This window comes from Maylandia zebra, linkage group LG5 (genome assembly GCF_041146795.1).
Source record: "Maylandia zebra isolate NMK-2024a linkage group LG5, Mzebra_GT3a, whole genome shotgun sequence".
Lineage (NCBI taxonomy): Eukaryota > Metazoa > Chordata > Actinopteri > Cichliformes > Cichlidae > Maylandia > Maylandia zebra.
Window position 1 is genome coordinate 31877221 of NC_135171.1, and position 24341 is coordinate 31901561.

The 24341-nt window shown below is 39.5% G+C and overlaps 1 protein-coding gene and 1 long non-coding RNA gene across 5 annotated transcripts; one reads left to right on the top strand and one right to left on the bottom strand.

The window, feature by feature from the left end:
* The first annotated feature begins 1533 nt into the window (after nucleotides 1-1533).
* cept1b (choline/ethanolamine phosphotransferase 1b) lies at nucleotides 1534-21193 on the top strand. Of its 2 annotated transcripts, none has more exons than XM_076884216.1 (10): nucleotides 1534-1760; nucleotides 4584-4876; nucleotides 7434-7608; nucleotides 9329-9476; nucleotides 9556-9697; nucleotides 11671-11755; nucleotides 13750-13881; nucleotides 14262-14420; nucleotides 15928-16053; nucleotides 17575-21193. In XM_076884216.1, exons 2-10 carry the CDS (start codon nucleotides 4686-4688, stop codon nucleotides 17695-17697), a joined length of 1281 nt encoding a protein of 426 aa, XP_076740331.1. In that variant the 5' UTR covers nucleotides 1534-1760; nucleotides 4584-4685; the 3' UTR covers nucleotides 17698-21193. The 2 variants fall into 2 exon arrangements, with proteins under 2 accessions (XP_076740331.1, XP_004547461.1); XM_004547404.3 differs by lacking the exon at nucleotides 11671-11755 and adding an exon at nucleotides 13350-13434 and having other exon boundaries at nucleotides 1535-1760.
* LOC112434826 (uncharacterized) lies at nucleotides 12385-23895 on the bottom strand. Of its 3 annotated transcripts, none has more exons than XR_013098678.1 (4): nucleotides 23787-23895; nucleotides 21973-22133; nucleotides 21706-21883; nucleotides 12385-15430 (listed from the first exon to the last, which is right to left on the bottom strand). It is a non-coding gene; the product is annotated as an uncharacterized LOC112434826 (long non-coding RNA). The 3 variants fall into 3 exon arrangements; XR_013098677.1 differs by having other exon boundaries at nucleotides 12385-15427; nucleotides 23782-23895; XR_003024249.2 differs by having other exon boundaries at nucleotides 23782-23895.
* Between the last annotated feature and the right edge of the window lie 446 nt (nucleotides 23896-24341).

A 24341-nucleotide genomic window follows, 5' to 3' on the forward strand; every position in this document is an offset into this window, starting at 1 on the left:
TTCTTCAAAATACCTATTATAAATACCCAAGGGCATTTCAAGATGGCTGTTGAGTAGCAGTACTTGCGCTGGGACGTTGGGTCAGTGAAGCCTGTGTAATCTCTGTAAGACAAAGGTTCATGTGATAAACTGTGCTGATGTTCCAGATGTGGTCAGCGCTGGCTTTCAGCACAGACACTCCAGTTACCTGTTGCTCAGATCTGTTCTTTATGAGGGAGAGACACTCATTTGCTATAAAGAGAGAGACAGGCGTGCAGCTTGTTGAGCTGAGCCTTGATGCAGCTCCAACAAGTGCTTTAGCACAGGCGTATAAGAGAAGTATAAGTAGGATTTCTTTGAATAGTGACTCATGTAAAGCTACTCTGGAGTCCAAAAATGAAAAGAATATGCAGCTGGAGATGAGCTGAAATAAACTTGGCATCATTTGATAAGCCTGGACTTTTACTGCTACAGAACTGAGGAGAAAGATTTGAGTCTGGATTTGAAAGTCTGCACTTAGCCACCCTGGCGACCTTGGACTGGAGGTTTGTGCCAAAGGAGAAGAGCTCTGTGGCCAAATGCTGTATCCTCAAAGGAGTTTAGTTACTGAATCCAGGGACAGTTAAGAGCCCAGCGTGAAGGGTGTGATGGTGTATGTTGAGTAATGGGGCTGGAAATGTCAGGGGAAAGATAATCCGATTAGGACCTTGAAGGTCAGGAGGAAGATTCTGAAATCAGGTCTGGCTTATATTGCAAAGACACCCGGACAGGACAATTATGATCGAACTTTTTGGATAACAACTGCTGCACTTTGAACTTCCTGAAGACCACTTGTTGCTGTCAATCAGTTCTGGGTGTAATAAAGTCGGGTGCAAGGTTTGCAGCATCTGAAGTGGATGAGAGAAACTAAATCTGGGCTGTGTTATCTAAACAAAGAAGAAAAATCAGATAGATAATATTATTTTTGAGGTAAAATCTCAAAACTTACAAAATACAAAAGGTTTTCTGTCTTTTTAAATGCTATTATTTGGGTTGTGAGGATTAAAAAAACTGTTTTGTTTTTTTTCATGATCAGATAATGATTGATTTATTGCAGCTTGGGTATGAGAAGCCTTTAAATCCATGTTTAAAAGGCTTCTAACCTTAAACTATCAATACTTAGTTACTAAAAGACATTCTTTGTAGCACTGACCCAAAGTCCTTGTCAAAGCAAGTCTCACCACTGTCAGTAAGTCCAATTTAAAAAAAAAAAAAAAAAAATCTTCAAATTTCAAATTACTTGAAAGCCAACTCAAGTCAAAACTTTGCGATATTCAAAATTTAGAGATGACAATTCAAATTTTTACTCGTATCTGCCTGGCAGAAACAATCTTCTTTATAAGGAAATAGGAGCCTTTGGTGGAGTGTTTTTATGCAGTGGTTTTGTTAGTCTGACCACCTTGACGTAGCCAACGAACTAAACGAACTTGACACCCCTACACTAGAGGGCGTTTGAGCGGGCTGTGTGCCTGTGAGATGAGTTCAGGGCAAAATTTACCCACTACGAAAGGAAACTTCGCGAGATTTCTGTGATGGCTAACGATAACTAGCCTGCTGTGTCAAACCACAGTGACACCGGTCGTGGTGATCCACCTTACAGATGCAGACGCTTGTTTTGATACTCCAAGTCATAGAGAGGAAATCACAAAGCTAACCGAGGACAGAAAGGTGCTGTCTGTCGACTTCAAACACTCCCACCTGGCCCTTGGACTGTCCGCGACTCTCGTCCTTTAATCGCTCAGGTCAGTCGGCATTACGTTCAGCATCCTGCCAGCAGTCTGGGTTAGCTAGCTAGGCTAGCCGCAGTCACCACGGGAGGTCCATGAGTTTCCGTCTGATCTGAGCAATATGCTGAGTATGCACCGGTGCCTTTAGCAAAATAAGTATGAAAAAGAGTCAATAAACTTGCTGCAAGCGTGTAAATTTATAATGCCACCCTGACATGAGTGTTCCGTAGCCGTTCGCTGCGCTAACGTTGCAGATAGTCCAGCTAATGCACACGCTAACTGATGGGGACTGAGCTAACAGCAAGTGTGCTAGGTTTCAAGAAGCAGGTTGTTTGGTGCCCTCCGAGCTTCGTCAGCAGCTCAAGTGACAGTCACAAGAAGTAGTTTAGAAACGTAGACGAGGTTAATGACCGGCAGCCAACCGCTGGCGAACTAACTCCTGTCAGTGTCAGTAATGTCTCAATAAATATTGCGTTATTGATTTAATCTTTCTTCATCGTCTTCTTTGCTCTGGGTCCTGTCATCAGCAACACATGGGCCTTCTCTGTTACTACAGAAATTTAGATGTGCCCTGTTGTCCCAGTTACGAGTCTTAACTTGCCTTTAATCTCAGAATATTATGGGGAGCATAATTAAGCTGATTACTCACATCCACCTATGATTGTAACTGGGTGGCTCTTTGCAGGAGTGTCTTTTCAAGCTCAATACAGAGAGTCATGTTCCGGATGACGTCGTCATGTGGATGTCTTGTCAGTGTGCATTTTCTATATATATCTGTATAAGACCCCAAGATACTTAAACTCATTCACTGGGGGCAGCAGTTCATCCCTGACCTGGAGTGGGAACTCCACTCTTTCCTGGTTGAGAACAAGCTCCAGCTGAAAGAATGAGATAGATACAAGTGGTGGGAATGAGATTTCTCCAAAGGGTGGCTGGGTGAGAATTTTGGTCATTTGGGAGGGACTCAAAGAAGAGCCATTACTCTACACATCGAAAGGAGGAAGCTAAGGTCTTCTGGGCATGTCCTACTGGGATAACACTTTGGTGTTCAGGGCCAGTAAAGCTAGCAATGTCTTGTTGTGTGAGACTGAGGTCTAGGTTTCTTTGCTTAGGCTGCAGCCTCTATCACCTAACTCCTAACAAGTGGTGATGGATGGATGGGCTTATACATTAGAGTAGGGGAGGAACAACTCTCCAAATCCATGCTTTAGGTCGTTCCTAGGTTTGTTTGTTTTTTTAAAAGCTCAGACAGATTATCATACTTATGGGCTCATCTATCTGCTCCTGCAAAGACACAAGGAAACTTACAACTATGGCATCTATTACATATACGCTTATATAAGTTTTTTTTTCCATGTAAAAGCACTGCTTGTACTGTAAAGCAAAAAAATATAAACCTTAAGGAGTCTAAACAAAGCCACATTTAAAAGTGTGTTTTTTCGCCAAACCAACAACTCGCAGGCAGTTTAAATTCAGTGGGCACAGAGATGCCTGACAGGCTGTTGAGGCATCTCTGCTGTTCTTAGTTAATTTTTATAACATCCTGAATATTTGCAAAAAGGAAAATTTTCTTTGTCTAGCACTGACAGAAGTGTTAAATAGTCTGTATGTACTAGGAAAATGTTGAATCCATAATTGTGCACCTTTTTTCTTCACATGTGATGTAACAGCGTGCAGTTAACTTCCCTGGAAGTCCAGTCTGGTTATGTTAGTGCTGCTGCTGCTGCTCCACCATGTCCGTTGCCTAAAACCTGCAGTCTTGCTGTGAACTTGTGCTATCAGCATTAGCATTCAGGGCCTGCATCACAGAGACTTAGTCAGAGTTTTGTCTCTATTGATCTGCTAATGGCTCTTTTCTCCATATTGAAACTGTCAGTTAACGTTGATTGTACATCGATATAATTGATCAGCTGATTAACCCAAACATCTGCTGTCACATTTTAAACTTTACCCCGGTATTTTTAAAACAATAATACATGAGCCTATTTGGCTTTGTGGTAATTAATCTAGGTTTATAAAACACGAATAACAGAAATGGGTGAAGTGTAAAAGAGCTTTTTGTCATCGTGCCCACTCATCTGACAGAGACAGGATCATGGGGAGAGGGAGGGGGGGCGCGCAAACCCTCCTTTATTATACTGATGCATTTCCACTTGTTGCCTTAGCACTGGTTAAACATGGCATCAGATTTGCATTCTTTAACCAGTCTTGAGCATGTCTATGTGGGTGTTACAGGAGCTGCAGATATCTGCATTGCACTTTCACTTTCAAGAGTATTGCATCCACATTTCCATAGTGCAACAGGGCTATAGAGGTATTTGGGAGGTTGGTTGTTTAGGCTTTTGACAGCTCACTTTGCAGGAGCCTTTGTCTGACTTTATGCTAAAACTAGGGCATAGTAAGTGTTTCATTTGCCTAAAATAGGTAAATGTTCACTAAAATTATTCAAGCAGGAAAAAAAAAATCTATGCCATCAATAACAGTTGCAGTTGGTCATGCAGTATTCCCATGTGGCTCTTGGTATTAGTGAAGTGAATTTGTTTTTTTAAATTTTAGTTAAAAAAAAGTATGTTATTTTTTTTTTTAACTTTTAGCTGTTTTCAAGTTTTAGCTTTTCCAATTGAAGGATTTGTTAGAGAAAGTTCTTAAGCACCAGATTTAACATTGATGTATAACAAGTAGCCTAGAAGAATAATTATAAAATAATTATAAAATAATAATAATTTTTAGTTGTAGCCTCTGAAATTGGTTTTTGGGATTTTAGGAGCTGCATTCTTTTTTCTTTTTGCTGAGATATTTCCACAGGGCAGTTTTATGATGTTGGGTTTTTCTTCTTAGGCATCATCCGGCCTCACTGTGGATCTTTAGCCCCTCGGACAGGGCAGTGGCAGTGGCAGAGGTAGAGCCATCAGGGACCAGACCAGCAGGAAGCAGGGCTTCATGAGCGCCACGGGGCAGCAGCAAGGGGGGGGTCTGCGTACTCGCCGAGGCCTTAGCCGGGACAAAGACCCCGGGCACGGCATGGGCATGGAGGCAACCTGCTGGCTGTCCCCTGGAGTCCTGCGCAGGCTGATTGAGTTGCCCTCACCCCCCCTGTCTCGACACCAACTCAAGAGACTGGAGGAGCACAGGTAATGCAGGTTTCTGCTGTGTATGCTGAACTCAGGAAAACAAAGTGTTAGTAAGTGGAGTGAAAAGACAGTGACATGTGGGAAATCTATTTTATGTCAAATGTGTACTGTTGCATTACTGGATGCTTGTATTAAAAACGAGCAAAGATTTCAAATAAGGAGGTGAGCGTTTCTACAGCAATCCCTGTGAGCTAAAAGCACATGCTCAGTTTTTTGTTCTACTCTTGGCTGTGTATGATTTCAAACAGAGGGTGTAGTCATAATATGATCATCTCATGCACACAGGTGCAGTGTTCAAATCCTTTTGTGAGGGGCACCCAGTCAGAAGAGGGCTGACACTGAGTCACGAGATGCTCCTCTACACCAAATATTAAAAAAGTGTGGCAGCGTTTTTTACCTTCACAGGTTGCCTTTTAACAGTCTGAAGAGAATGGAGCTGAGTCCTCAGCCCTTGTCTACAATATCAGTTTCCAGTTCATATTTATAGCTAGCATAGTGACTCAAATTGTAATAATTTTCTGTAGAGACTTTAGCTTCAGGTCTGTGTTTGTGGTCTCCACAGCATGAAACACGACTTGCCTGCACCAAGTGTTCTCACAGACTTGTTTCAACGTGAAAAAAAAAAAAAAAAAAAAAATGAAATGATTCCCACAGCCACTCAGATACAATACCTCCTAAATTAAACCCGATTCCTCCAGGAAAATTTGTGACTTAAGCTTATATTTGTCAAGATTTGTGCTAGCGCTCTCTATTATTGAAATATGTTATTCAAAAATAGTGTTACATTAATGGATAACAGATATACGTAGTTATTATGATTGGTTTAGGAAAAAAACTGCTGGTATGTCAGGATTGACGAGCTATGTTACTGTTAACAGATCAGGCCTGTAGCAGCTTGTGCTAAGTTTTTTTTTTCCCTTCTTCGTGTTTCCCTCTCAGACTCACCGGTCGGGTTGAGTCACACCTCGAGTTGAGTCAAAAACCTTATTATCACTTTCAGTTTAATTTAAGGTCAAATAATGCATCAGAAGTGAAAACATATTCTTCCTAATTAAAACGGAAGTCATTTCAAAATTTAAAAAAAGTTCAACAAAAGTACTTGTTTGAATTTAAGAACTTAATCCAAATAAGTTAACAACATTGTTTGAGTTTAACCACAGAGTTCTGGTGAACTGTTATTTTGAAGCCATTAGTCTTGTCTGAGACTAATGAGCTAGCAAAACCGACATCTTCATTATCATCTTTAGTGTTTCCATCAGGATGTTACAAGCTCGATGGGGTGAAATTGATCCCCTCTTGGGCCTAAGCAGCTGGGATTTTATTTATTTTTAAGATGTTAAATTAGGGTGTTAAGATAAATTGGCTAATGATACTGTTAACTGGATTTACACATATAATAGCAGTCTTAAAGAAGCAGCCACAGTGTGTTATCTAAAATGTGTAGGAGGTGACACGGTGCTGGAATTTCTTGCAGTGACGTGATTAAGAACATTAAAAATCCATCCAAATGGAGTTTAAGGTAATGTTTTTATTGTCTGTGAAGGTTCTCAGTCATCCAGGTCATCGTAGTCAAAGGAGCTTACAAAGAAAAGTGTCTGGACTTCTTTAAGTTGCTTGAAGACGTTTCACCTCTCATCCGAGAAGCTTCTTCAGTTCTGTTTCTATTATTAAATCTGAAAACAGCTTAAACATTTGAACATTTAAACGACTGGCCACTAGCCACCTCTGAATTCAGAGGACTTATGGTTATTGGTTTAAAGTTTTTAATGATGCTATTTGATGTCTATGGTATTTACCTATGAAGGGTTTTTGTTATGTTTGTCTGAAAGGTACTATAGAAATGAAATTGTACTTTTAAGTCTTTTTAGAATGTATTTAGTTATAATTTAGAGCACAAGCTGAGAAAAGTAGGTGAACCCTTCAGTTTATAACTCACAGAACCTCCTTTAGCAGCACCAAACTTGAAGTATTCCCACAAGCTGCTAATGAGACTTAAACAAGCACGAGGAGGACTTACGGACAAGTCCTCACTGGAAAACTGTTTCAGTTCATAAATATTTTTGTATCCTCTGTTTTGTGTCTGTAACTGTGAATGAGATGAAGATCACAAGACATTTTAAGTAATTAAAACAGAAATCTTTGCAAGAAAAAGTTTGTGAACCTTTGAGAGGAACAAATCTTCCAACTTTTAACCGTCCGAGACTAATGTAAAATTGTAACAAATATTCATGTATTTGACGAAACACCTATGTACTAAAGCAAAATGTTTTAGATCAACCATAAGCCATATAATGTAGCGTCCCATTTGTCTGGATGAGATTTTTGTGTTTTGTTCTCGTGCTGATTGGAACATTAACCTTCATTGAGTACTTTGATGATAACTCTTCATTGCAGCTCACAAACTCAAGAAACTCTAGCTGTAATTCTGTTTCTACAGCTTGGTGAGATATATTTAAACACAGTTAATAATTGTCAAGCCCTCGTAAAAGTCGGTAAACATTCATATCTGTCGCTCCTCTGTATCTCAACTGCTGCCACCTGTTGCCCATCCCTGCAGGTACAGCAGTGCTGGACGCTCCCTGCTGGAGCCTTTAATGCAGCGCTACTGGGAATGGCTGGTAGGACGTGTCCCTTCCTGGATTGCACCCAATCTCATCACCATCATTGGCCTGGCCACCAACCTCTTCACCACCCTCGTGCTCGTCTACTACTGCCCAACTGCCACTGAGCAGGTTAGCCGATAATCTTAAAGAGGATGAGGTCCATAGCTACAGCGCTACTGTTATTGTTATTTTCTGTCAGTGTTTTATATTAAAACATAACCAGATATGAAAGTGGTAAGATTAGGTCATAGAAGCTGCTGGAAGGCTTTTAATGTGAAGCATCAGAAGAGCTCGGAGAAAGAAAAGTGTAATAAGAAAATCATCAGTTAACTCATGATTGAAAGCAGTGTTGGTAAAGATGCTTTTAGATTGGTATATAAAAGAAAAACATTGGCACTGTGGTGTTGTCTGTGTGTTTGTGCACATTTAAGCCTCAGTGTTGCTTTTTTGGAGGCAGAAATGATGTTAATTGAACACAGGATGGAGAGAACTTTCAAAAAAACAACAGAAAAATAATATAAATGTGCTTATTAATTCTATAAAGTTGGACATTTTAACATGGGAATCTATGGGGTTGATGAAGTTTGAGGGTCAGCCTCAAGTGGCCATTAGAGGGACTGCAGTCTTTTTTTGTTCTTGGTGTTAACTTTGCTGTTCAGATGCTGAGGTTGCTGCTTGGTCACGATTTCATGTTTTTTGTGGAAGTTATAAATGGTTATCAATATCAATCTTATTAAACAGGCTAATAAGTATTAAATGCATGTTTTGAATAAAGTCACTTTGAGCTGACTTAATTTGTTGACAAAGAGTCAGGATGAATGAATCAAATCATAAAGACATGTCACTTGCTCTGGCTTATATCCATGTAGACAGCTTTGCAATGATCTTTTAGTCTTTGTAATGCTAACCCATTGGACTGTAACTGTATTTAATTTCCACTGAAAACATCCTGGTTGGTCTGGAGAGTCCACATACCTGAATACCAGTGATTTTCCTTTAGAACTACCTTCAACCTCCAACAAAAACTGTTGACTTTCATATGTGAGCTCTTAGGACTCAAATATATGAGAGCTTCTTTAATTACTTCAGCTACCGTATATATATATATATATATTTTTTTAATCTGGTGATATTTATTTGGGTGACAGAGGGGAGTAAAAAGGCAACTGACGTTCTTGCAGCCAGCACTGACATGTTGCTGCTGCTTTTGTCATCTGTGGGTGTTTCAGCTACATTAAAATATCAAATCTCACAATGAGGGGGGAAAAAGTGAGAGTATTTCTGTCTGCTGTTACATTAGAAACTGCACAGGTGCTTTTGTTTCTCCAGTTTCCTTAAGGTTTAATAAATTATTCTGATTCTGATTTGAGTGCGTTTGTCTGTAAAGACTTGAATGAGAGCGACAAGTGAGGCATTTTACACACATGTAATAATAGACTGAGCTGGATGAGTTACTACAACTACAAGCCTAAAGGCAAAAAATTTTAATGACTGTTCAGATGATCTCCGTTCATTTCCACTCACTTAATTAATCTACATCATTCATTCATCATTGTATGTGAACAAGGCCTCACACTGAAGCCTTTACTTCATAGTAGGAACTAAACTCCCCACCCAGTTCCTCTTTCACCAGCACCACAGTACTCATTATGAAAGGTGTTGGCACAACCCTAACAATTGCAGTCTCTGTGTTTATGTATGTTAATGAGGTGAAAGAAACCATCATGTTCATGCTGCCCAATCCTCCACCAGCCACGGCATGTAAAATTTGCCTTAGACCGCACCTGTTCGTGAGCATCGCCATAGAGTGACCTCTTCTTCATGTGATTATTTGTGTTTTTTGCTCCAGGCTCCTCTCTGGGCATACCTGTTGTGTGCGGTGGGTCTGTTTATCTACCAGTCGTTGGACGCCATCGACGGGAAGCAGGCCAGACGCACTAACAGCAGCTCTCCGCTGGGTGAGCTGTTTGACCACGGCTGTGACTCCCTCTCCACCGGTCAGTTTACATCCTGTTTGATTCTGTGTTTCAGAAAATCTGAAGCTCAGTGAACAATCTGTGTGTTTTTTCTCTGCAGTGTTTGTGGTGTTGGGAACCAGTATAGCAGCGCAGCTGGGCACCAACCCAGACTGGATGTTCTTCTGCTGCTTCGCCGGGATGTTTATGTTCTACTGTGCACACTGGCAAACATATGTGTCAGGAACGCTGCGCTTTGGGATGTGAGTCAATAAAAACTGCGTATTTTCCTTTTCTTTAAGAGAACAGTTTGCAGCCGTTTTTCTTATCTGTCAACACACGTAGTCGTCTTAAGACCAGTCTGTTTCATTTCTGATTTCACAGCAGTTCTTACTGATGCTTCACTGTGCTGAGTTTGTTAAAGAATTGATTAATATCTCATCACCGCACACCATTAGTACCTGTTGCTTTGAAGACCTTTGTCTCTATCTGTGGTGGAAAGTAAGACAATGACAGATTTCTTCTGATCTCCACAGTGAGCAGTTGTGCGTGGGTTGTGTCTCAGTAAGCTAACATTTTATTTGTACGCCTCAGCCGTAAAAGGCTGATGGGGTATTGTTGTCCACCCATCGTGCGGGTGGACGTAAATTTGTGAATGTAACTCGAGAACAAGGCGATGCTGGAGCTTCAAATTGATATCGTAGGTGCACCTACTAAAAATCTTGGATGAGTTTAAATTTCAGTGACCTCGACCTTAAGGTCAAGTTTTCTGAAAATCCTGCGAGTACGATAACTTGAGAACAAGGTGATGAAGGATTTTGAAATTGATATCATCGGTTTATCTACAGGGAGGCTAAGTACTGTTTATTTATGGGGGGGTTTAAATATGCAACCACTTTGCAATATGCAATCACAGCCTCACTGCTGTTCATGAAATACATTTTTGGTCTATTGATTCTTACTTCTGGGTGCAAATGTTCCTTTTCTGTTTTCTTTGTGTTGTTTTGTTTTTTTCATTTTACATTTTTTGTCAGTCTCATTTCTTCCGTCATGTCTATCTACATAGACTCGCTCTATGTAGGATTTAAAGGATTAATAAATGTCCACATCTGGAGGCTGGAGTAGTTCAAAGTTCAGACGATTACCTCAAAACATTTGTGCTGTTTTAATGGTGTTCATAATTATTTAAAAAAAAAATACTCTGCTAGGTTTAGGCACTACTTCCTGACAGGACAACTCATGGCCATGAACTTGATTTACTTGAGTTTCTGTAACTATTCCATGTTTTGCCATGAAGCCAGGCCAATTTTACAGTTATGCAAAATTTTAAACTGAAAGCAATAAAGGCTGCTGAAGTTAGCACAGCTAGCATTAGCCCCACTTTGTGTATTCTGGCATTTTATATGCGTAATATTACGCACGACACAAATGGCCGCACAATTCATAGGATTTTATTACCAAAGGATGTTGTTAAGTCTCAAATGGTACTTAAACACACACATAGAGTCTGTAGAGTCTGTTTAATTCAATCTGTTAGGTTTCAGATGTTTTTCTGGCTGTTAAACTAGTCAACTAGTCTGAGTTTTTTATTATTAGTAGTAAATTGCTCAGTTTGTCAGCCATTAATCTCTGATTTTTATTACAAATGAGGGTGACATAAAATTTTTATGGTGACTGACTTAAGAATTGAAAACCCTGAAAAGTTCTAGTTGTTTACTTGACCTTTATGTGCGCTCTCACTTTTATTGAACTCTTTCTGTATAAATATAAACACTGATTTTTCTTTGAACACAAATATTAGTTTGATGTGATTTATTTTTAAAGCCAGCATCTTCATATTAGGCAGAATGGACTATTAGTATAGAAAGAATGTCGTCATTTTGAATCACCTTCTGACTTTACATACTGAAACCTGTGAGAATCAGAATCAGAATACTTTATTGATCCCTGGGGGAAATAATTTTTTTTGTTACCCAAAAAAAAAAAAGTTTGTTAAAGAATTGATTAATATCTCATCACCGCACACCATTAGTACCTGTTGCTTTGAAGACCTTTGTCTCTATCTGTGGTGGAAGGTAGTCATAAACAGGTTTTTCAGGAATTCAGTCCAAAGCTTTGAAAAAGTTAATAAAAGGTGCAGCGAGTTAATTAGACCTGAGGTTTAGTCTTGTCATTAGATCGCAGCATTTACAAGTTCAGGTGACCCGCAGTAAATGTGGATGTGTTCTGTGTGTAGATTTGATATAACAGAGGTGCAGCTCTGTCTAGCAGGATTACAGATGCTCACAGCCACTGTGGGTCCCTGCCTGTGGAACGTGATGGTAAACTTTCTGGCTGCTGCCTGCATGGCTCGCTGTTGTCCGCTTCCACAGTGAACTCTGACCTGCATGGAGTCACATGGTCAGATCAGCTCGTACTCATTTCTGCTTGAAGGTGCGGTCAGTAAAATATGGCTCTGAGTAGCATCAGCTGAAGCAATTGGGCAGCTAGCTTTCATCTGTTAAATATAACATTTATAAGATTTTAGTTTCAAACTTTTGTTAAGAAGGACTTTATGCGTTTACATTTTTATAAACTAAATATTTTGATTAGAGGCCATAACAGAGCCTCCACCTGGTTTTACAGAGTGGCTGTACACGCTCTCTGTTGTACCTCTCTCTTCATGTCAACCGTAACATATGGGCAATGAACCAAAACTTTAAAACTTGGACTTATCACTCTAAGACCCGTTCCCACTGATTTTCAGCCAATGACGTGTGTAATTAGGTATATGTCAGTCTAAGAATGGCTTGACAGCCACCTTTCCACTGAGACTATTTTGAATGAAGCAGTAGAAGAGTGTATTAACTGAAGGGGCCAGATGCATCTCTCTTTAATGGGGTTTTTTCGCCTCTTAAGAATATGACTTTCAGATCCTGTCTGTCTGCTCTACACAGGTTTTTTTTGGGGGGGGGGGGGTTGTTTTTTTTAGTCCTCCCACGTCGTCTTTTGTACTCAGTTTAGTTTCCTCAAAATCTTTAAAGACACACTGCACACCAAGCTGACAGATGCCAATTTATTCAGCTAACAGCTCTTTGGGTATAAACATAACATGCTTTTTGCAACAGGCTGCTAGTCACAAAGTCTCTGTTATGTGTAGACAAAACATTGGTTTAGCTCTTGAGTTGGGTGCCTTTATCCTGTAATGATTCATAGGTCAGTCTTCAGTAGCTTAAAAAAACAAATAAAAGAAAGTCCTGGAAATGGTCAGGTGGAAGGACTTGACTGAAAATGAATGGAAAAAGCAGCCAATGTCAAGAGGAAAAACTTTGAAAGACCCTCAGAAAACTTGTAGAATTACTGCTCAACATCGCTTACAAAAAAATTTAATCTGGCTTCTTGGAAGCAAAGCATGAACGAATGAGTGGTGGCTTCAGACTTTCGAACAGTGCTCTATATCCCAAGACAGACTGTCAGCTTTGGAGCCAATAATAAATGAAAACATGTTATCAGATGGTTTTCATAATCAAAATATAAGACAAACTTCGGCTGTCACCATGATCACAGCAAGAAGCAGATAAGGTGGAAACGAGCAGCAGAGGAACTGCAGCCTTGCTCGGGTATTGTCTACATGCATCAAACCTGATGTCCTAGTGACGTTTACTAGACCCATGTCACAGTTTGCCCTGCAGTAAACTTGCTCAAGTCAAAGAGATCAGGGGAGTGACTCACTCTGCTGACAAAACTCGTCCTTTTGTTGACCGAGCCAGTGAAATATTACTGATCGCACCTTTTAACCTCCAAATCAAACGTGTCGAGCAGAAGAGCGGGCTCCGTGTCCGGCAGCTTGTTGTGGAGGAATGCTGCAGGATGACTGTGTGCTGTTATACGTCACTAATCCTCACCGTAAACTCTCTGCTTTCTCCTCCCACTCAGCATTGATGTGACTGAGGTGCAAATCTTCATTATAATCGTGTATTTGCTGGCCGCCGTGGGAGGATCTGCTTTTTGGCAGTCACTGGTAATTCTGATTGATCTTAATCTGAAGAAATTGGAACCAATGACAGTGAGACTGTAATGTCATGACGTTTAACTTGATCATTTCACAGTAATGCTGCTCTAACAGTCATGTTTGAACTGTTTTACTGTAATTGTTATAAGTAAGTGCCTTTTAGTAGTCTCTAACATTAGTCATGGTTGTTTAAATGAGGGTGGTGTAGTGAATGTGCTCTCAAAGTACAAAAATGCAAATTTTCTGTCTGATCAGGATTTGTTTTGATGACTTTGTGTTGCATAAAAGCATCTAAGATTTCCATGTCAATGTCTCGAATTCCAGATTCCGATCCTAAATATCCAGATGAAAATGATTCCTGCCATCTGCACTTTGTTAGGAGCCATCTTCTCCTGCACCAATTATTTCAGAGTTATTTTCACAGGAGGTGTGGGCAAAAACGGATCCACGATAGCAGTAAGCCCTCAGTGTCCTGTCCTGGTTTGTAATGCCTCTTTTTGACTGATGCGCTGCACAGCTCTGCCCTGGTGCCTTATGAGAACCGCCCAGTGTTTTGACCAGCTTGACAGCCTATTTTTACATAGCAGATGAAGGGGTAATTTACACACGGGGGGAACTTGATCTGCAGGCTGTGTCTTATGTAGCAGAGTACGTACAGCTGAAACCTATGTTAATGGATATCTGTAAAAAAAGAGCAGAATAAAGTTTCATTTCCGTTCAGAATAAAAGCATTGTTAGGCTAGCTTTAGTTTGTGTTACAGTTTTTTGTACCTGAGCAGCTCCTCTGTCAGTTTCCACTGATATTAATTGTCTTTTTCTCCTCCCTTGTCTTGCAGGGAACCAGTGTCCTCTCTCCAGTCTTACATATTGGTTCAGTCATAATTTTGGCGATGATGATATACAAAAAGTCTGCTGTCCAGCTCTTTGAAAATCATCCATGTCTTTATATCCTGGCATTTGGCTTTGTCTCGGCCAAAATCACCAATAAATTAGTTGTAAGTCAAACATACTTTTTTTTCCTCTCTTTATAATCATCATTAGTTTATATTTACTGAATTATGGTTGCGCTTTGTGTTTTTCACGGTTGTTATTCCTGATATCCTGCATAAAGATAGTCTGGAGAGGATGAACGATGCTCAGTGTTCAAGAAGGGTTTTAACATTTTGCAAGTTTTACTTGTGAGCATCAAAGGTGTGATTAGCCTAGCTTAGCATAAAGACTGAAAGTAGGATAAAACTGTTTGAATAGTTCCATCAACAAACCAAAAAAAGCTTATGTTTTTCACTTTGTAAACCTCATGCATGAGGTAGCTAACGTGCATATTTAATTGTTTCAGCTTTACTTCAGCTTATCAATGAAATAATAATTATTGGGAAAGGATTCCTGAAAAAGCATAGACGCTGACAAACTTAGCTATTTTTCCTAAGCCAGCTGAGAGACATGATCTCTCCAGGCTATCCTGGCTCTGCCCTGGCGTCTCTTCTCTGTTCAACATGTCGAAACGCCACACCTAACTCCTTTTGGTGTTGAGGATTAGTGGCTCTACTCTGAGCCTTTCCCAAATAACCAAACTCCTTTATCTCTGAGGGCCCAGACAATGAGGAAGCTAATTTCCACCACTTGTTTTAGTGTGTAATTCTTTCCGTCACTACCCACAGCTCATAGCCGTACGTAAGGACAAAGACTGCCAACCAGTAAAACTGCTTCCAGGTTTTTGGTACAGCATCCAAAACACTGCAGACACTGCAGGAGGATAAAAACAGGATTGTTTGTTTCTCTAATTTACACTGTTGGCTTTTCAGCCGCTTTCCATCAACAATCACGACACACGGTTGAAACTTAACATTAAAACTCAACATTTGACTCTCAGTTTAATTTATTGGTTGCTGACATTGTTGCCAACAGCAGCAAAAGGGACTCCGATCCAGGCAGGAGGCTTTGGCGTGAACTTTGCATGTTGTCTCCTCGTTCTCACCCAGGTTTTCTACTGGACCTTGAGTTTCTGCTGGCATTAAAAAACATGTTTGTTACTGCTCATCATAACAAAAAGTTATAAATACAGGTTTCAAAATAGAGATTCACAATAAGATTCACAAATGCCACAAATAATTATTCTAAAACCTGTTATTGTAAAAAATAAATAAATCTTTGGGGGGGGATTCAAGAGTCTAAACATCCCCAGGAAGAGACTTCTGAACTGCTCATGTTTAAAACTGTCTTCCTTTCCTGCTCAAAGTGGAGAGATGCTGGATGAGAGGCATCTCTGAAGATGTTCACAGACTAAACTTTATAAAATTAGGACAGAGATGGGGTGGGAAAACTCCCCAATAATTTAAGATGCATGCAAGATTCATTAGGCGGGCCACCACATCAAACTGTAGCAGAGGAAGTTTGATGCAATTTATGTAGAAAACTGAAACTTCAAACAACTCCAGTGCCCTGCAGAGATGACTGTTTAATTGAAACTCTGTGTGTGTGTTTGTGTGTGATCTTTGTGTACAGGTAGCACATATGACAAAAAGTGAGATGCATCTCCACGATTTAGCCTTCCTGGGACCAGGACTACTGTTCCTGGATCAGTATTTCAATAGTTTTATTGATGAGTACCTGGTGCTCTGGATTGCACTGGTAAGTACGCACGATGCCAAGTTTGGATAAATGTGGTCATGACATTTTTACTTTGAAAAGCTGGAAAATCACAGAGGTAACTAATAATATGAGTGACGGATGTGTTCCATTTAGCTGGGTCATGTCCAGAATTCAGTGTTTATATCTTTGTGTTTTTCCTACTCTGATAGTCACAGTGTCACCTTCAGTCAGTTATTGTTGCTGTTTAATCCATAATCGTTACACCTTCATACTGATGGTGTCTGTGCTGTATGGAAGCCCATTGTTGCCTGTAAAGGTACGAAGCAATAAGTGAAATTGGTGTTCAGTGCGAAAACCCTGCTTCAGCCTGCACCACCAGGCAGTGTTATAAATGAACAATGATGTTATTTCTAAATTAGCCCAAACATTTATGCTTGTTAACAAGGACAAACCACATCACTTAATGAATTGCTGGCATACTTCAATCATCCCTAGAAACAAAACGTAAGTCCGTAAAATTAAATATATATAAATTTACAGTTTAAAATAAACCAATTTTGTCCTTCAAGACAAAAAAACAAGTAGAAACAGATTTGTATCCGATGGACCCAAGCAGATATTTTTTATATATTTATAATTTTGGTTGCATTTGTTATTGCAGCTCTGTTTAAAAAATAAATAAATAAATAAATTTTAAAAATGTGGTAATAGTGGGCTAATAAGGTGAAAACAAGAAGGTCATAACACATAAATGCTACGTTATTACCAATTAAATGCTTGAGTAAAAGCCAACTAATCGTCTTGTATCAAGTGGTTTTAGCTGAGCAATGTTACACTGAAGTTTGTGATTTATTTTATTTATTTTATTTTTTTTGTAATAAGGTGTCAGAAACTGGGGGGATAGTGTGGAAACATGCATGATTTTGAGGAAACCAATTAGTAATGAGTATCGTCTTTAAAATCTTTTAGAATAAAATGGAAACATCTGTCCATTTAATTTTCTTGTATGCTGGCTTTAAAGTGGTATTAATTCATAATAATGACAAAGTATTGATTGGTGTTTCAACATATTAGGAGACTATTACTGTGTTATAATGCTGGAATTAGTCCTGCCATATGTCCCCAGCATTCGTCACAACACACAGTATGCATGGCCAATATACCAGTATCAGTGTTATACCACTGTTACCTGTTGGTTTTGCTTCATAGCCATACATTTGCTGTGTAATATTACTCAGCTAAACCCAGTGCTGATACAAGATATTACTTAATTATTTACATATTATGTGGTAAATAAGTTTTAATAAGTTGCAGGTTCTGAATTATCTTCTTGTTTTCTCCTTATGACAACACTGCTGCTGAGCTATCATAAAAAGTGCTACCATGATTTATCAAAGGGTCGTACGGGCGCATGCTGGAATATCTTAAACTTGTCTTAATTGGCCAGCCCATATATCACTATCTAGTTTTCATTTTCTTGGCATCAGTGGGTTTCCGCAGTGTGTTAAGCTCCTGTTTTTCTGCTTTCAAAGAGTGACCTTGTTTCCTTCTCTCCCGCAGATCCTTTCCTTGTTTGACTTGGTGCGTTACTGTGTCAGTGTTTGCAACCAGATTGCCTGCCATCTTCACATTTTTGTTTTCAAAATCAAGCCTTGTTCAGTCCTCGGCTCAGCTCCTCACTGAGGACACGCCGGCCATTACTGACTCTGCACCCTTCCTGTTAGCTGCACTCACCTTTTCTTCCCTCTGTTTTCCACGTAGAGACGCAAGGGGGGGTGACGTGGTGTAAACTGTGTGCTTCTGCCAACTGAATGTCAGGACAAATAATATATATTAAGATACTGGAATATTACTGTCATTGTCTGTTTTTCACCAGTGCAGAATTACATTTATACCAGTTTCATTTTCTGCTCCAGTACTAAGAAATCTTCTGACAAACTTACGGTTGCAAAGAGCAGATATTTCAGGAGAGTACAGGTGCTACTCAGTATGCTCAACGAGAGAAACTTACAGCGTGTTTTAACTGTTCACGTGCAAGAAAATGTATAGGAACCGAATCGTTCTCTTTGCTTTTCATGATTATAATTTTTGTAACTTTACCTTTTTGCTATTGTAAATACCAAACTGTTACACTGTCTGTGCTTTCTTTTAAGTTAAAAATCCTATTTTGACACATTTATTTAACCTTCCTTCATGTGTATGATTTTTAAAGACACTCCATCCCCTACACAAAAACAGTGCAGCTGTTTTACATCAGCAAAATGTGGTTTTGGAGGAAACCTGATGCCAGTGTTACTTCCTCTTTCTTTCTTTCTTTTCTGTTTAAAGCAAATCAGAACGTCCTTTTTGTACAAGCCTGCAAATTATTTCACTGCCACTTTCTTGGTTAAATTTGCACTTTGGATTTAGGTTCAGGTGAGAGTTTGGTTTGTTTGTTAAGCTCTTTGCTAATATAGTCATCATGAAGTTGGTACTTTTGTTACGGGGTATAGGCTTTCTTTTATTTATATTGTAAACGTAAAGGGGGCTGTGGACGAGGGCAAAAGGTCATTTAGTGTGCTGTAGTGAAAGGTCCGTCAGCTCCTTTTGACCTCATGTACGAATGAACTCAAATTTCTCATTTTTCAGTTGATGAGAGCAAAGATCAAAACATCTACAGGTGGAGTGAAGCAGTAGACTTATTTCATCCAACTCTGTTACTGATCTCTGCTTTATTTATTGGTGTTTTTTGTTTATTCGTTTTGTTTTTAAGTGTCAAATTCCACAATGATAAGAAAAATAATCCGCCTGCTTCTTTGTTTTTGTTTATTTTTCTGAAACATTTTATCCTGTGTACTTTTTGCAAAAAAGTCAGGTTGAAATTGGTATTGTTTTGAAAAGCAGATTAACATGCATTTTGCGCTCTATATTAGATGCATTCCCTGCAGCATGTCAAAATAAAACTGCACTCCATGTGTGTTCCAGTAGTGCAACGGTTTAGCTCATTTTTAATGATTTATCTGGCTTTGAGACATAGACTATGCTTGTTAGTAGGTCGGTTAAATTTCCCTTTCACTGTATTTGTCAAAGAACAGTTTTGAATAACAGAAAATGTGAAAATGAAACATACACATGAAAAATGGTCCTTCGTGTGTTGCAGCTACTTTACTGAATCACTGCTGTGTGTTCAGTGTTACCATCCGCCTGCACAGTACATCACGTTTCCTCCAAAACACACGCCTGCCTCAGCAGAACAGGTGCGCATGTGAGTGTGCGGGAGGTGAGGTCACCTGATGATGTCACGGGTTTTAAGGTGGTGACTGATTGAGTCAGATCAAACTTAATAAAAATGTGTTGATTTGAAATGTGGCTGCTGGTCGCTCTGCCTCCACATTGTCGTCGTCATCTGATGCTGTTACACCTCAAACCGAATGTGTTTATCGCTGCTGCTGCTGGAGAGGACCTGTAGTGACGGCCTGCATTCACGTGGAGCTCATGTTTGTCCTTAACAGCAGGGGTTAGCTTCTTGCTTTTACATTTTGTGCCTGTTTTATTTACTTTCTGTTGAATACTCCCATCTGCAGATACTGTGCTTTGCCTCTGCGCCGTGTTTGAAATGACCCACAATGCCAAATGTTGACTGAATTGAGAGGCTCTCAGTGTACATTGTCCTCCGAGCTGCGTCATTGTCTCAGCTGGATGAGTTCTTGTGCAGGGCAGCGGTGGTGGTGTTATCTGGATGAAAAGAGACTGATGGCCATTGATTCATATAAACAAAGCCTTCTACACACAAGTGTTAAAGGACCACTTCACCCAAAATCACACAAACCATTGTCCTCTAATGCCTTAAGATGAAATATTATGGCTCAGTGTATTGTGTTTTTATATCATGCAAATAAAGTCATTTTGAGTAAAGAGGTTTAATGAAAATAAAGGTTAAAAGAAAAACATTTGCGTGAGGGTAGAGTGCTTAAAGGTTTTGTGTATAATGTGATGGAAAATGGGAAAGTTGGAACACATATTTAAAGTCTTGACAGCTCATATAATGTATTTTTTAAGTTGTTATTCCCTTTTTGTCAGAAAATGTGAATATTATAATTAGACTAAATGGGAAATTAATGTAGAAGAAAAGCTTTAATATACTGAGACTAAAACTACAATAAATACTGAAAAGCAACACTGCTGGCAGAGGAAAGAATAGACTATAAAGGTGCTGAAAGAAGAAAATTTGCAATACTTTGAGAATGAAATTATATTCAGTGGATGTTTTCTAAAAAATACATTGAAAGTTTCTGCTGTGTAAAAAATGCTGGGCAATAAAAATAGTTTGGTATGGTAGAAAATAGGGAAAATAGCTATGAGTAGATAAACTGCTTTAAGATATTTCTGGATTTAATCACTTCATAATGAAATGCCAATGTGTTTTTCAATGGTAAAGTAAAATTTAAAATATGGTAAAGACAAAAAAAATTTATTTTAAGTTTATTCATAATTGTAAAGAATAAAATCATTTTAACAATATCAGAATCTAGCTTCAGTTTTGGGGCAAAGTAAAACTAAGTTGATAAACAGAGAAAACCTTAATTTCTCTAATATTTCTGTTTTGCTTTGAAGGCATAAAGAAAAATTAAAATCTCAGAAAATTCTGAGGTGGTTTTGCGGTTTGGATGAAGTGCGTCTTGAAGAACACTGATGAGTCCATTTTTTGTTGATTTGTTTTTGACAGATTTTGTAGTTGTAAATTCTGCACGTTGTGCAATAAAGAATAGTACTGACTCAATGTCACATTTATTTTATCAGTAATATTCATTTTTATCCTTCTAAATTCTGCAGTTGGTGTCTGATCGTTGATGTAGGAGATGATGAGCTAATACGCATGTGTAGTATTCTGTTGTATAGTTTTGTACTGTAACTAGAGACTCTGAGAGATTCAGCATCAACACATATATAGTTCCTGATGTGAGGTCACATCTCTCATTGTTACCAGTAAAGGTTTGCCTTAAACCCGTTTGTTTTCTATTGTTTTGTACAGAGACCAGCGTGTTGTCAATGTGTGCGTTGGTTATGTTGGTCAGACTGCCAAGCTCAGGTATCTCATCAGTGTGCACAACACTGTGTTCTCTTAAGATGGTAAACAAAGTCACCTGACAATCTCTCCTTCACCCGCCATTGCGAATAAATTTCATACTCCAGCCTGGAACCAGGTTTGTACTTGTGTTTTTTTACTGTGAACATCAAAGTGATGGATTCACCTGCCTGCTTCTGTACCTTTCGGTCTTCCATGGAAAAGACTGGTGATTGCACAGAGCGCCTTGAGTTTTAAACAGTGATGTAAGAACAAGATGATAAATGTCAAAGGAGTGCTTTAATATTTATTGTCTCCATAATGCATGTTTACAGAATTACTCAATAAGTTAGGGACAGATCTGAAGAAATACGTAATGAAAGGTGAGGTTTTTAGAGGCCCAGCGTCAAAGGAATTGTCTTTGGAACAGATCCAGGAATTTTTGGAAGAATTTACGAGCTTTACTATTGTGAGGTAGGATCTTTTGTGTCGTATCTTTGCAAATGCATATCAAAATGAAATGAGAAAAACTGGGAGATCTTGATGTTGACGGTCTTGATGTTCTCAAGAAAATATAACGAATTTATGTAGATCTTTCTATCCTCCTCATATATATGGGCGTGCACTATGGAAATTAAAAGAAATACCTGCTTGACCCCTGAAGTGACAATGTTCCTTTTGTATACGTGTCAAACTCGAGGCCTGGGGGTTCCAGCTATCCTGGGTCTGCCCTGGGGCTTCCTTCTGGTGGAATATGCCCGAAGCAACTCATGCAGGAGACGCACAGGAAGCATCCTTACAAGACAGCCGAATTACCTCAAGTAGCTGGAATTAGAATTTTCTTCATAATTTTTTCTTTCATGTTTTTGTTTTAAATGTTTAAAGAAGTCATCATCATCTGCCAAAACAGTTACCTGGTGGAATTACTTCAGTTTCTCGGCTGCTTTGATCTGGATCTACCTCAGCAGCCATTGGGTGAGAGCAGGGTGACCCTTGACATGTTGCCAGTCTATCAGGTCCAGCCAAAAGAGAGAACTCCTTACTCTCATGTCCACACCTATGGCTGATCTAGAATCTACAGTTAAGATAAAAAAAAAAAAAAGTATGTGTTTGAACTGTGGTAGAACATGCAAACTACATAAAAGGGACTCATTGACCAGGAAGTCTGAACCCACAACTAGGGTTGCCAACCGTCCCTTAAAATACGGAATCGTCCCGTATTTAGAAACAAAAGTACACGTCCCGTATTGAGCTAATAAGGGACGCACTTTGTCCCGTAATACAGTGAGGATCAAAAGTAGTCTATAAATGTTTATGGAATTAACACTTTGTTTGAAAACATAATTCCCAGCCCCTCTCCTGCTTTGTGACCAATGAGCTGACAGCACACTTATCGCACAGTGTTTGCCCAGCATAAAGCTGGGCAAACACTGTGCGATTTTTTTTTTCAGTCACGTTATTCAGCTCCTGCTCAAACTGCACGATTGACTCGCAGGGGTTAGAAGTTGGTAGGTCACGATGCAGGTCTCACACTATACGGCCCGATGCTCTGATGCGACCTGAGTGCTCACACTGCCTCCATAAAATGAAGGTTATAACAGAAAATCTGTCGCTCTCTGTCTTTCACTCACACAGACACACCACCACCACCATCAACTTTGCTAAATTGCTAATGAAAAACATTGATCAGGCAGCTGTGATTGAGCAGCAGTGTAGATCCAACTATTTTCACGGTTGTTGTGGTCGTGATAATTTTGTGAGGCCACATCGAAAAGGCTCGGATGAGCTTTCCAAAGTTCTACAAGTTGTGCCTCCATCGCTTGTGTCCAGATCACACGCTGCACAGCCGTGCTGCTCCATCTTTTTCACCGACGTTTACGTGTTTGCGCGTGAGCAGTGTGAGCGGCTCACGAGCGATTGATGATCGGGAGCTGCTCGAGGTGTTAATCGCTTCTCGTTACCCCACGTATACTACACGACGCACGACGAAGGCCAAAAAACGGTCCGATCACCAAAACGGTCGCACGACTCAAAAATCGGCTCAAAATGGGCCTAAAACCGCACAGTGTGAGCCCAGCATTAGAGCAGCAATGTTTGTTCCCCTCAGAGAAAGGGAAGAATGGGAAAAGGAAAACACCTGGCTGGAAAAAGTTAATATGGGCATGTGCAGTGAATATCAGCGCTATGTGGCCAGAAGTGTGATAATATAATTTATTTTGTGTAATAAACAACTCCAAGGATAGATGATTACAACAAATAGATGACTAATACATAAAAGTAATACATAGATGAATAATGATGATGAGTTAAGATGCGTAATCATGGGAACAAGTGGGTTTACAAACAGGAGCAGCTGATTAGCATTAGAAAAGCTGAAATAATACCTCAGCTGAAGCCAATTGTACTAAATGCACTAAATGTGCACTGTTAGAAGAATATTTTTCTTTCTATTGTTTTCTATTATTTTAAGTTAAGCAGGACAGAGTTCTTTTAAAGAAAGATTTACTTATATTCTCAAAAGTTAAGCATGACAGGCTTCTGTTTAAGAAAGAGACCTGTTTTACTGTGTTAATGTTGTCATTTTGAGCTACAAAAAAATGGCTAAATGATCATTTGTTTCACATGTGTTCATATCACAAAGAATAGAATAGGATTTAAGTAGAACATATCTACTTAAATCAACTTCAAGTCAAATGGTTAAAAAAAAGAGCTAGAAAATTCACCACACTGGGAAGGGTGAAGACAACTGGGTCGCCTGGCCCTGGCCACGAGGTGTCCCTTATTTATTTTTCAGGAAGTTGGCAACCCTACCCACAACCTTGTTGCAGTAAGGTGACCATGCAAACCACTGCACGGCCCTGATCTAATACAGGATTTCCTTGTTTCTTCTACAGCTACACAAACACCTTCTGGTGAAACACTGTCACCCAGTGGTGATATTAGTTCCTTTAAACGCCACACTTGCACAGTTTTTCATGCTACTAGAAAGCTTCCCAAAGGAGCTTGAAAGCCCCTCCTTGGATTTAGTTTGTCTCAGTATCTTCTGTCTTTTCATGTAACTCCAGACTGAATATGCGAAGATCAGAGCTCAGTGGGATCCACCATCTGCTAAAGCTCCTTCTCCTCTTGTTGCTGAGTCGGGCAGTATGTTTGGGCTTTCTGTTGTGCTGCAGCGGGATTTAGGATCAGATGCTTCCCTGGAGGTTCTGCTTGATAGATCAACATCTAAAGTCTCTTAAGCCACAGAATTATGTGTCTGCTATGCAAACATGCACATAAATGA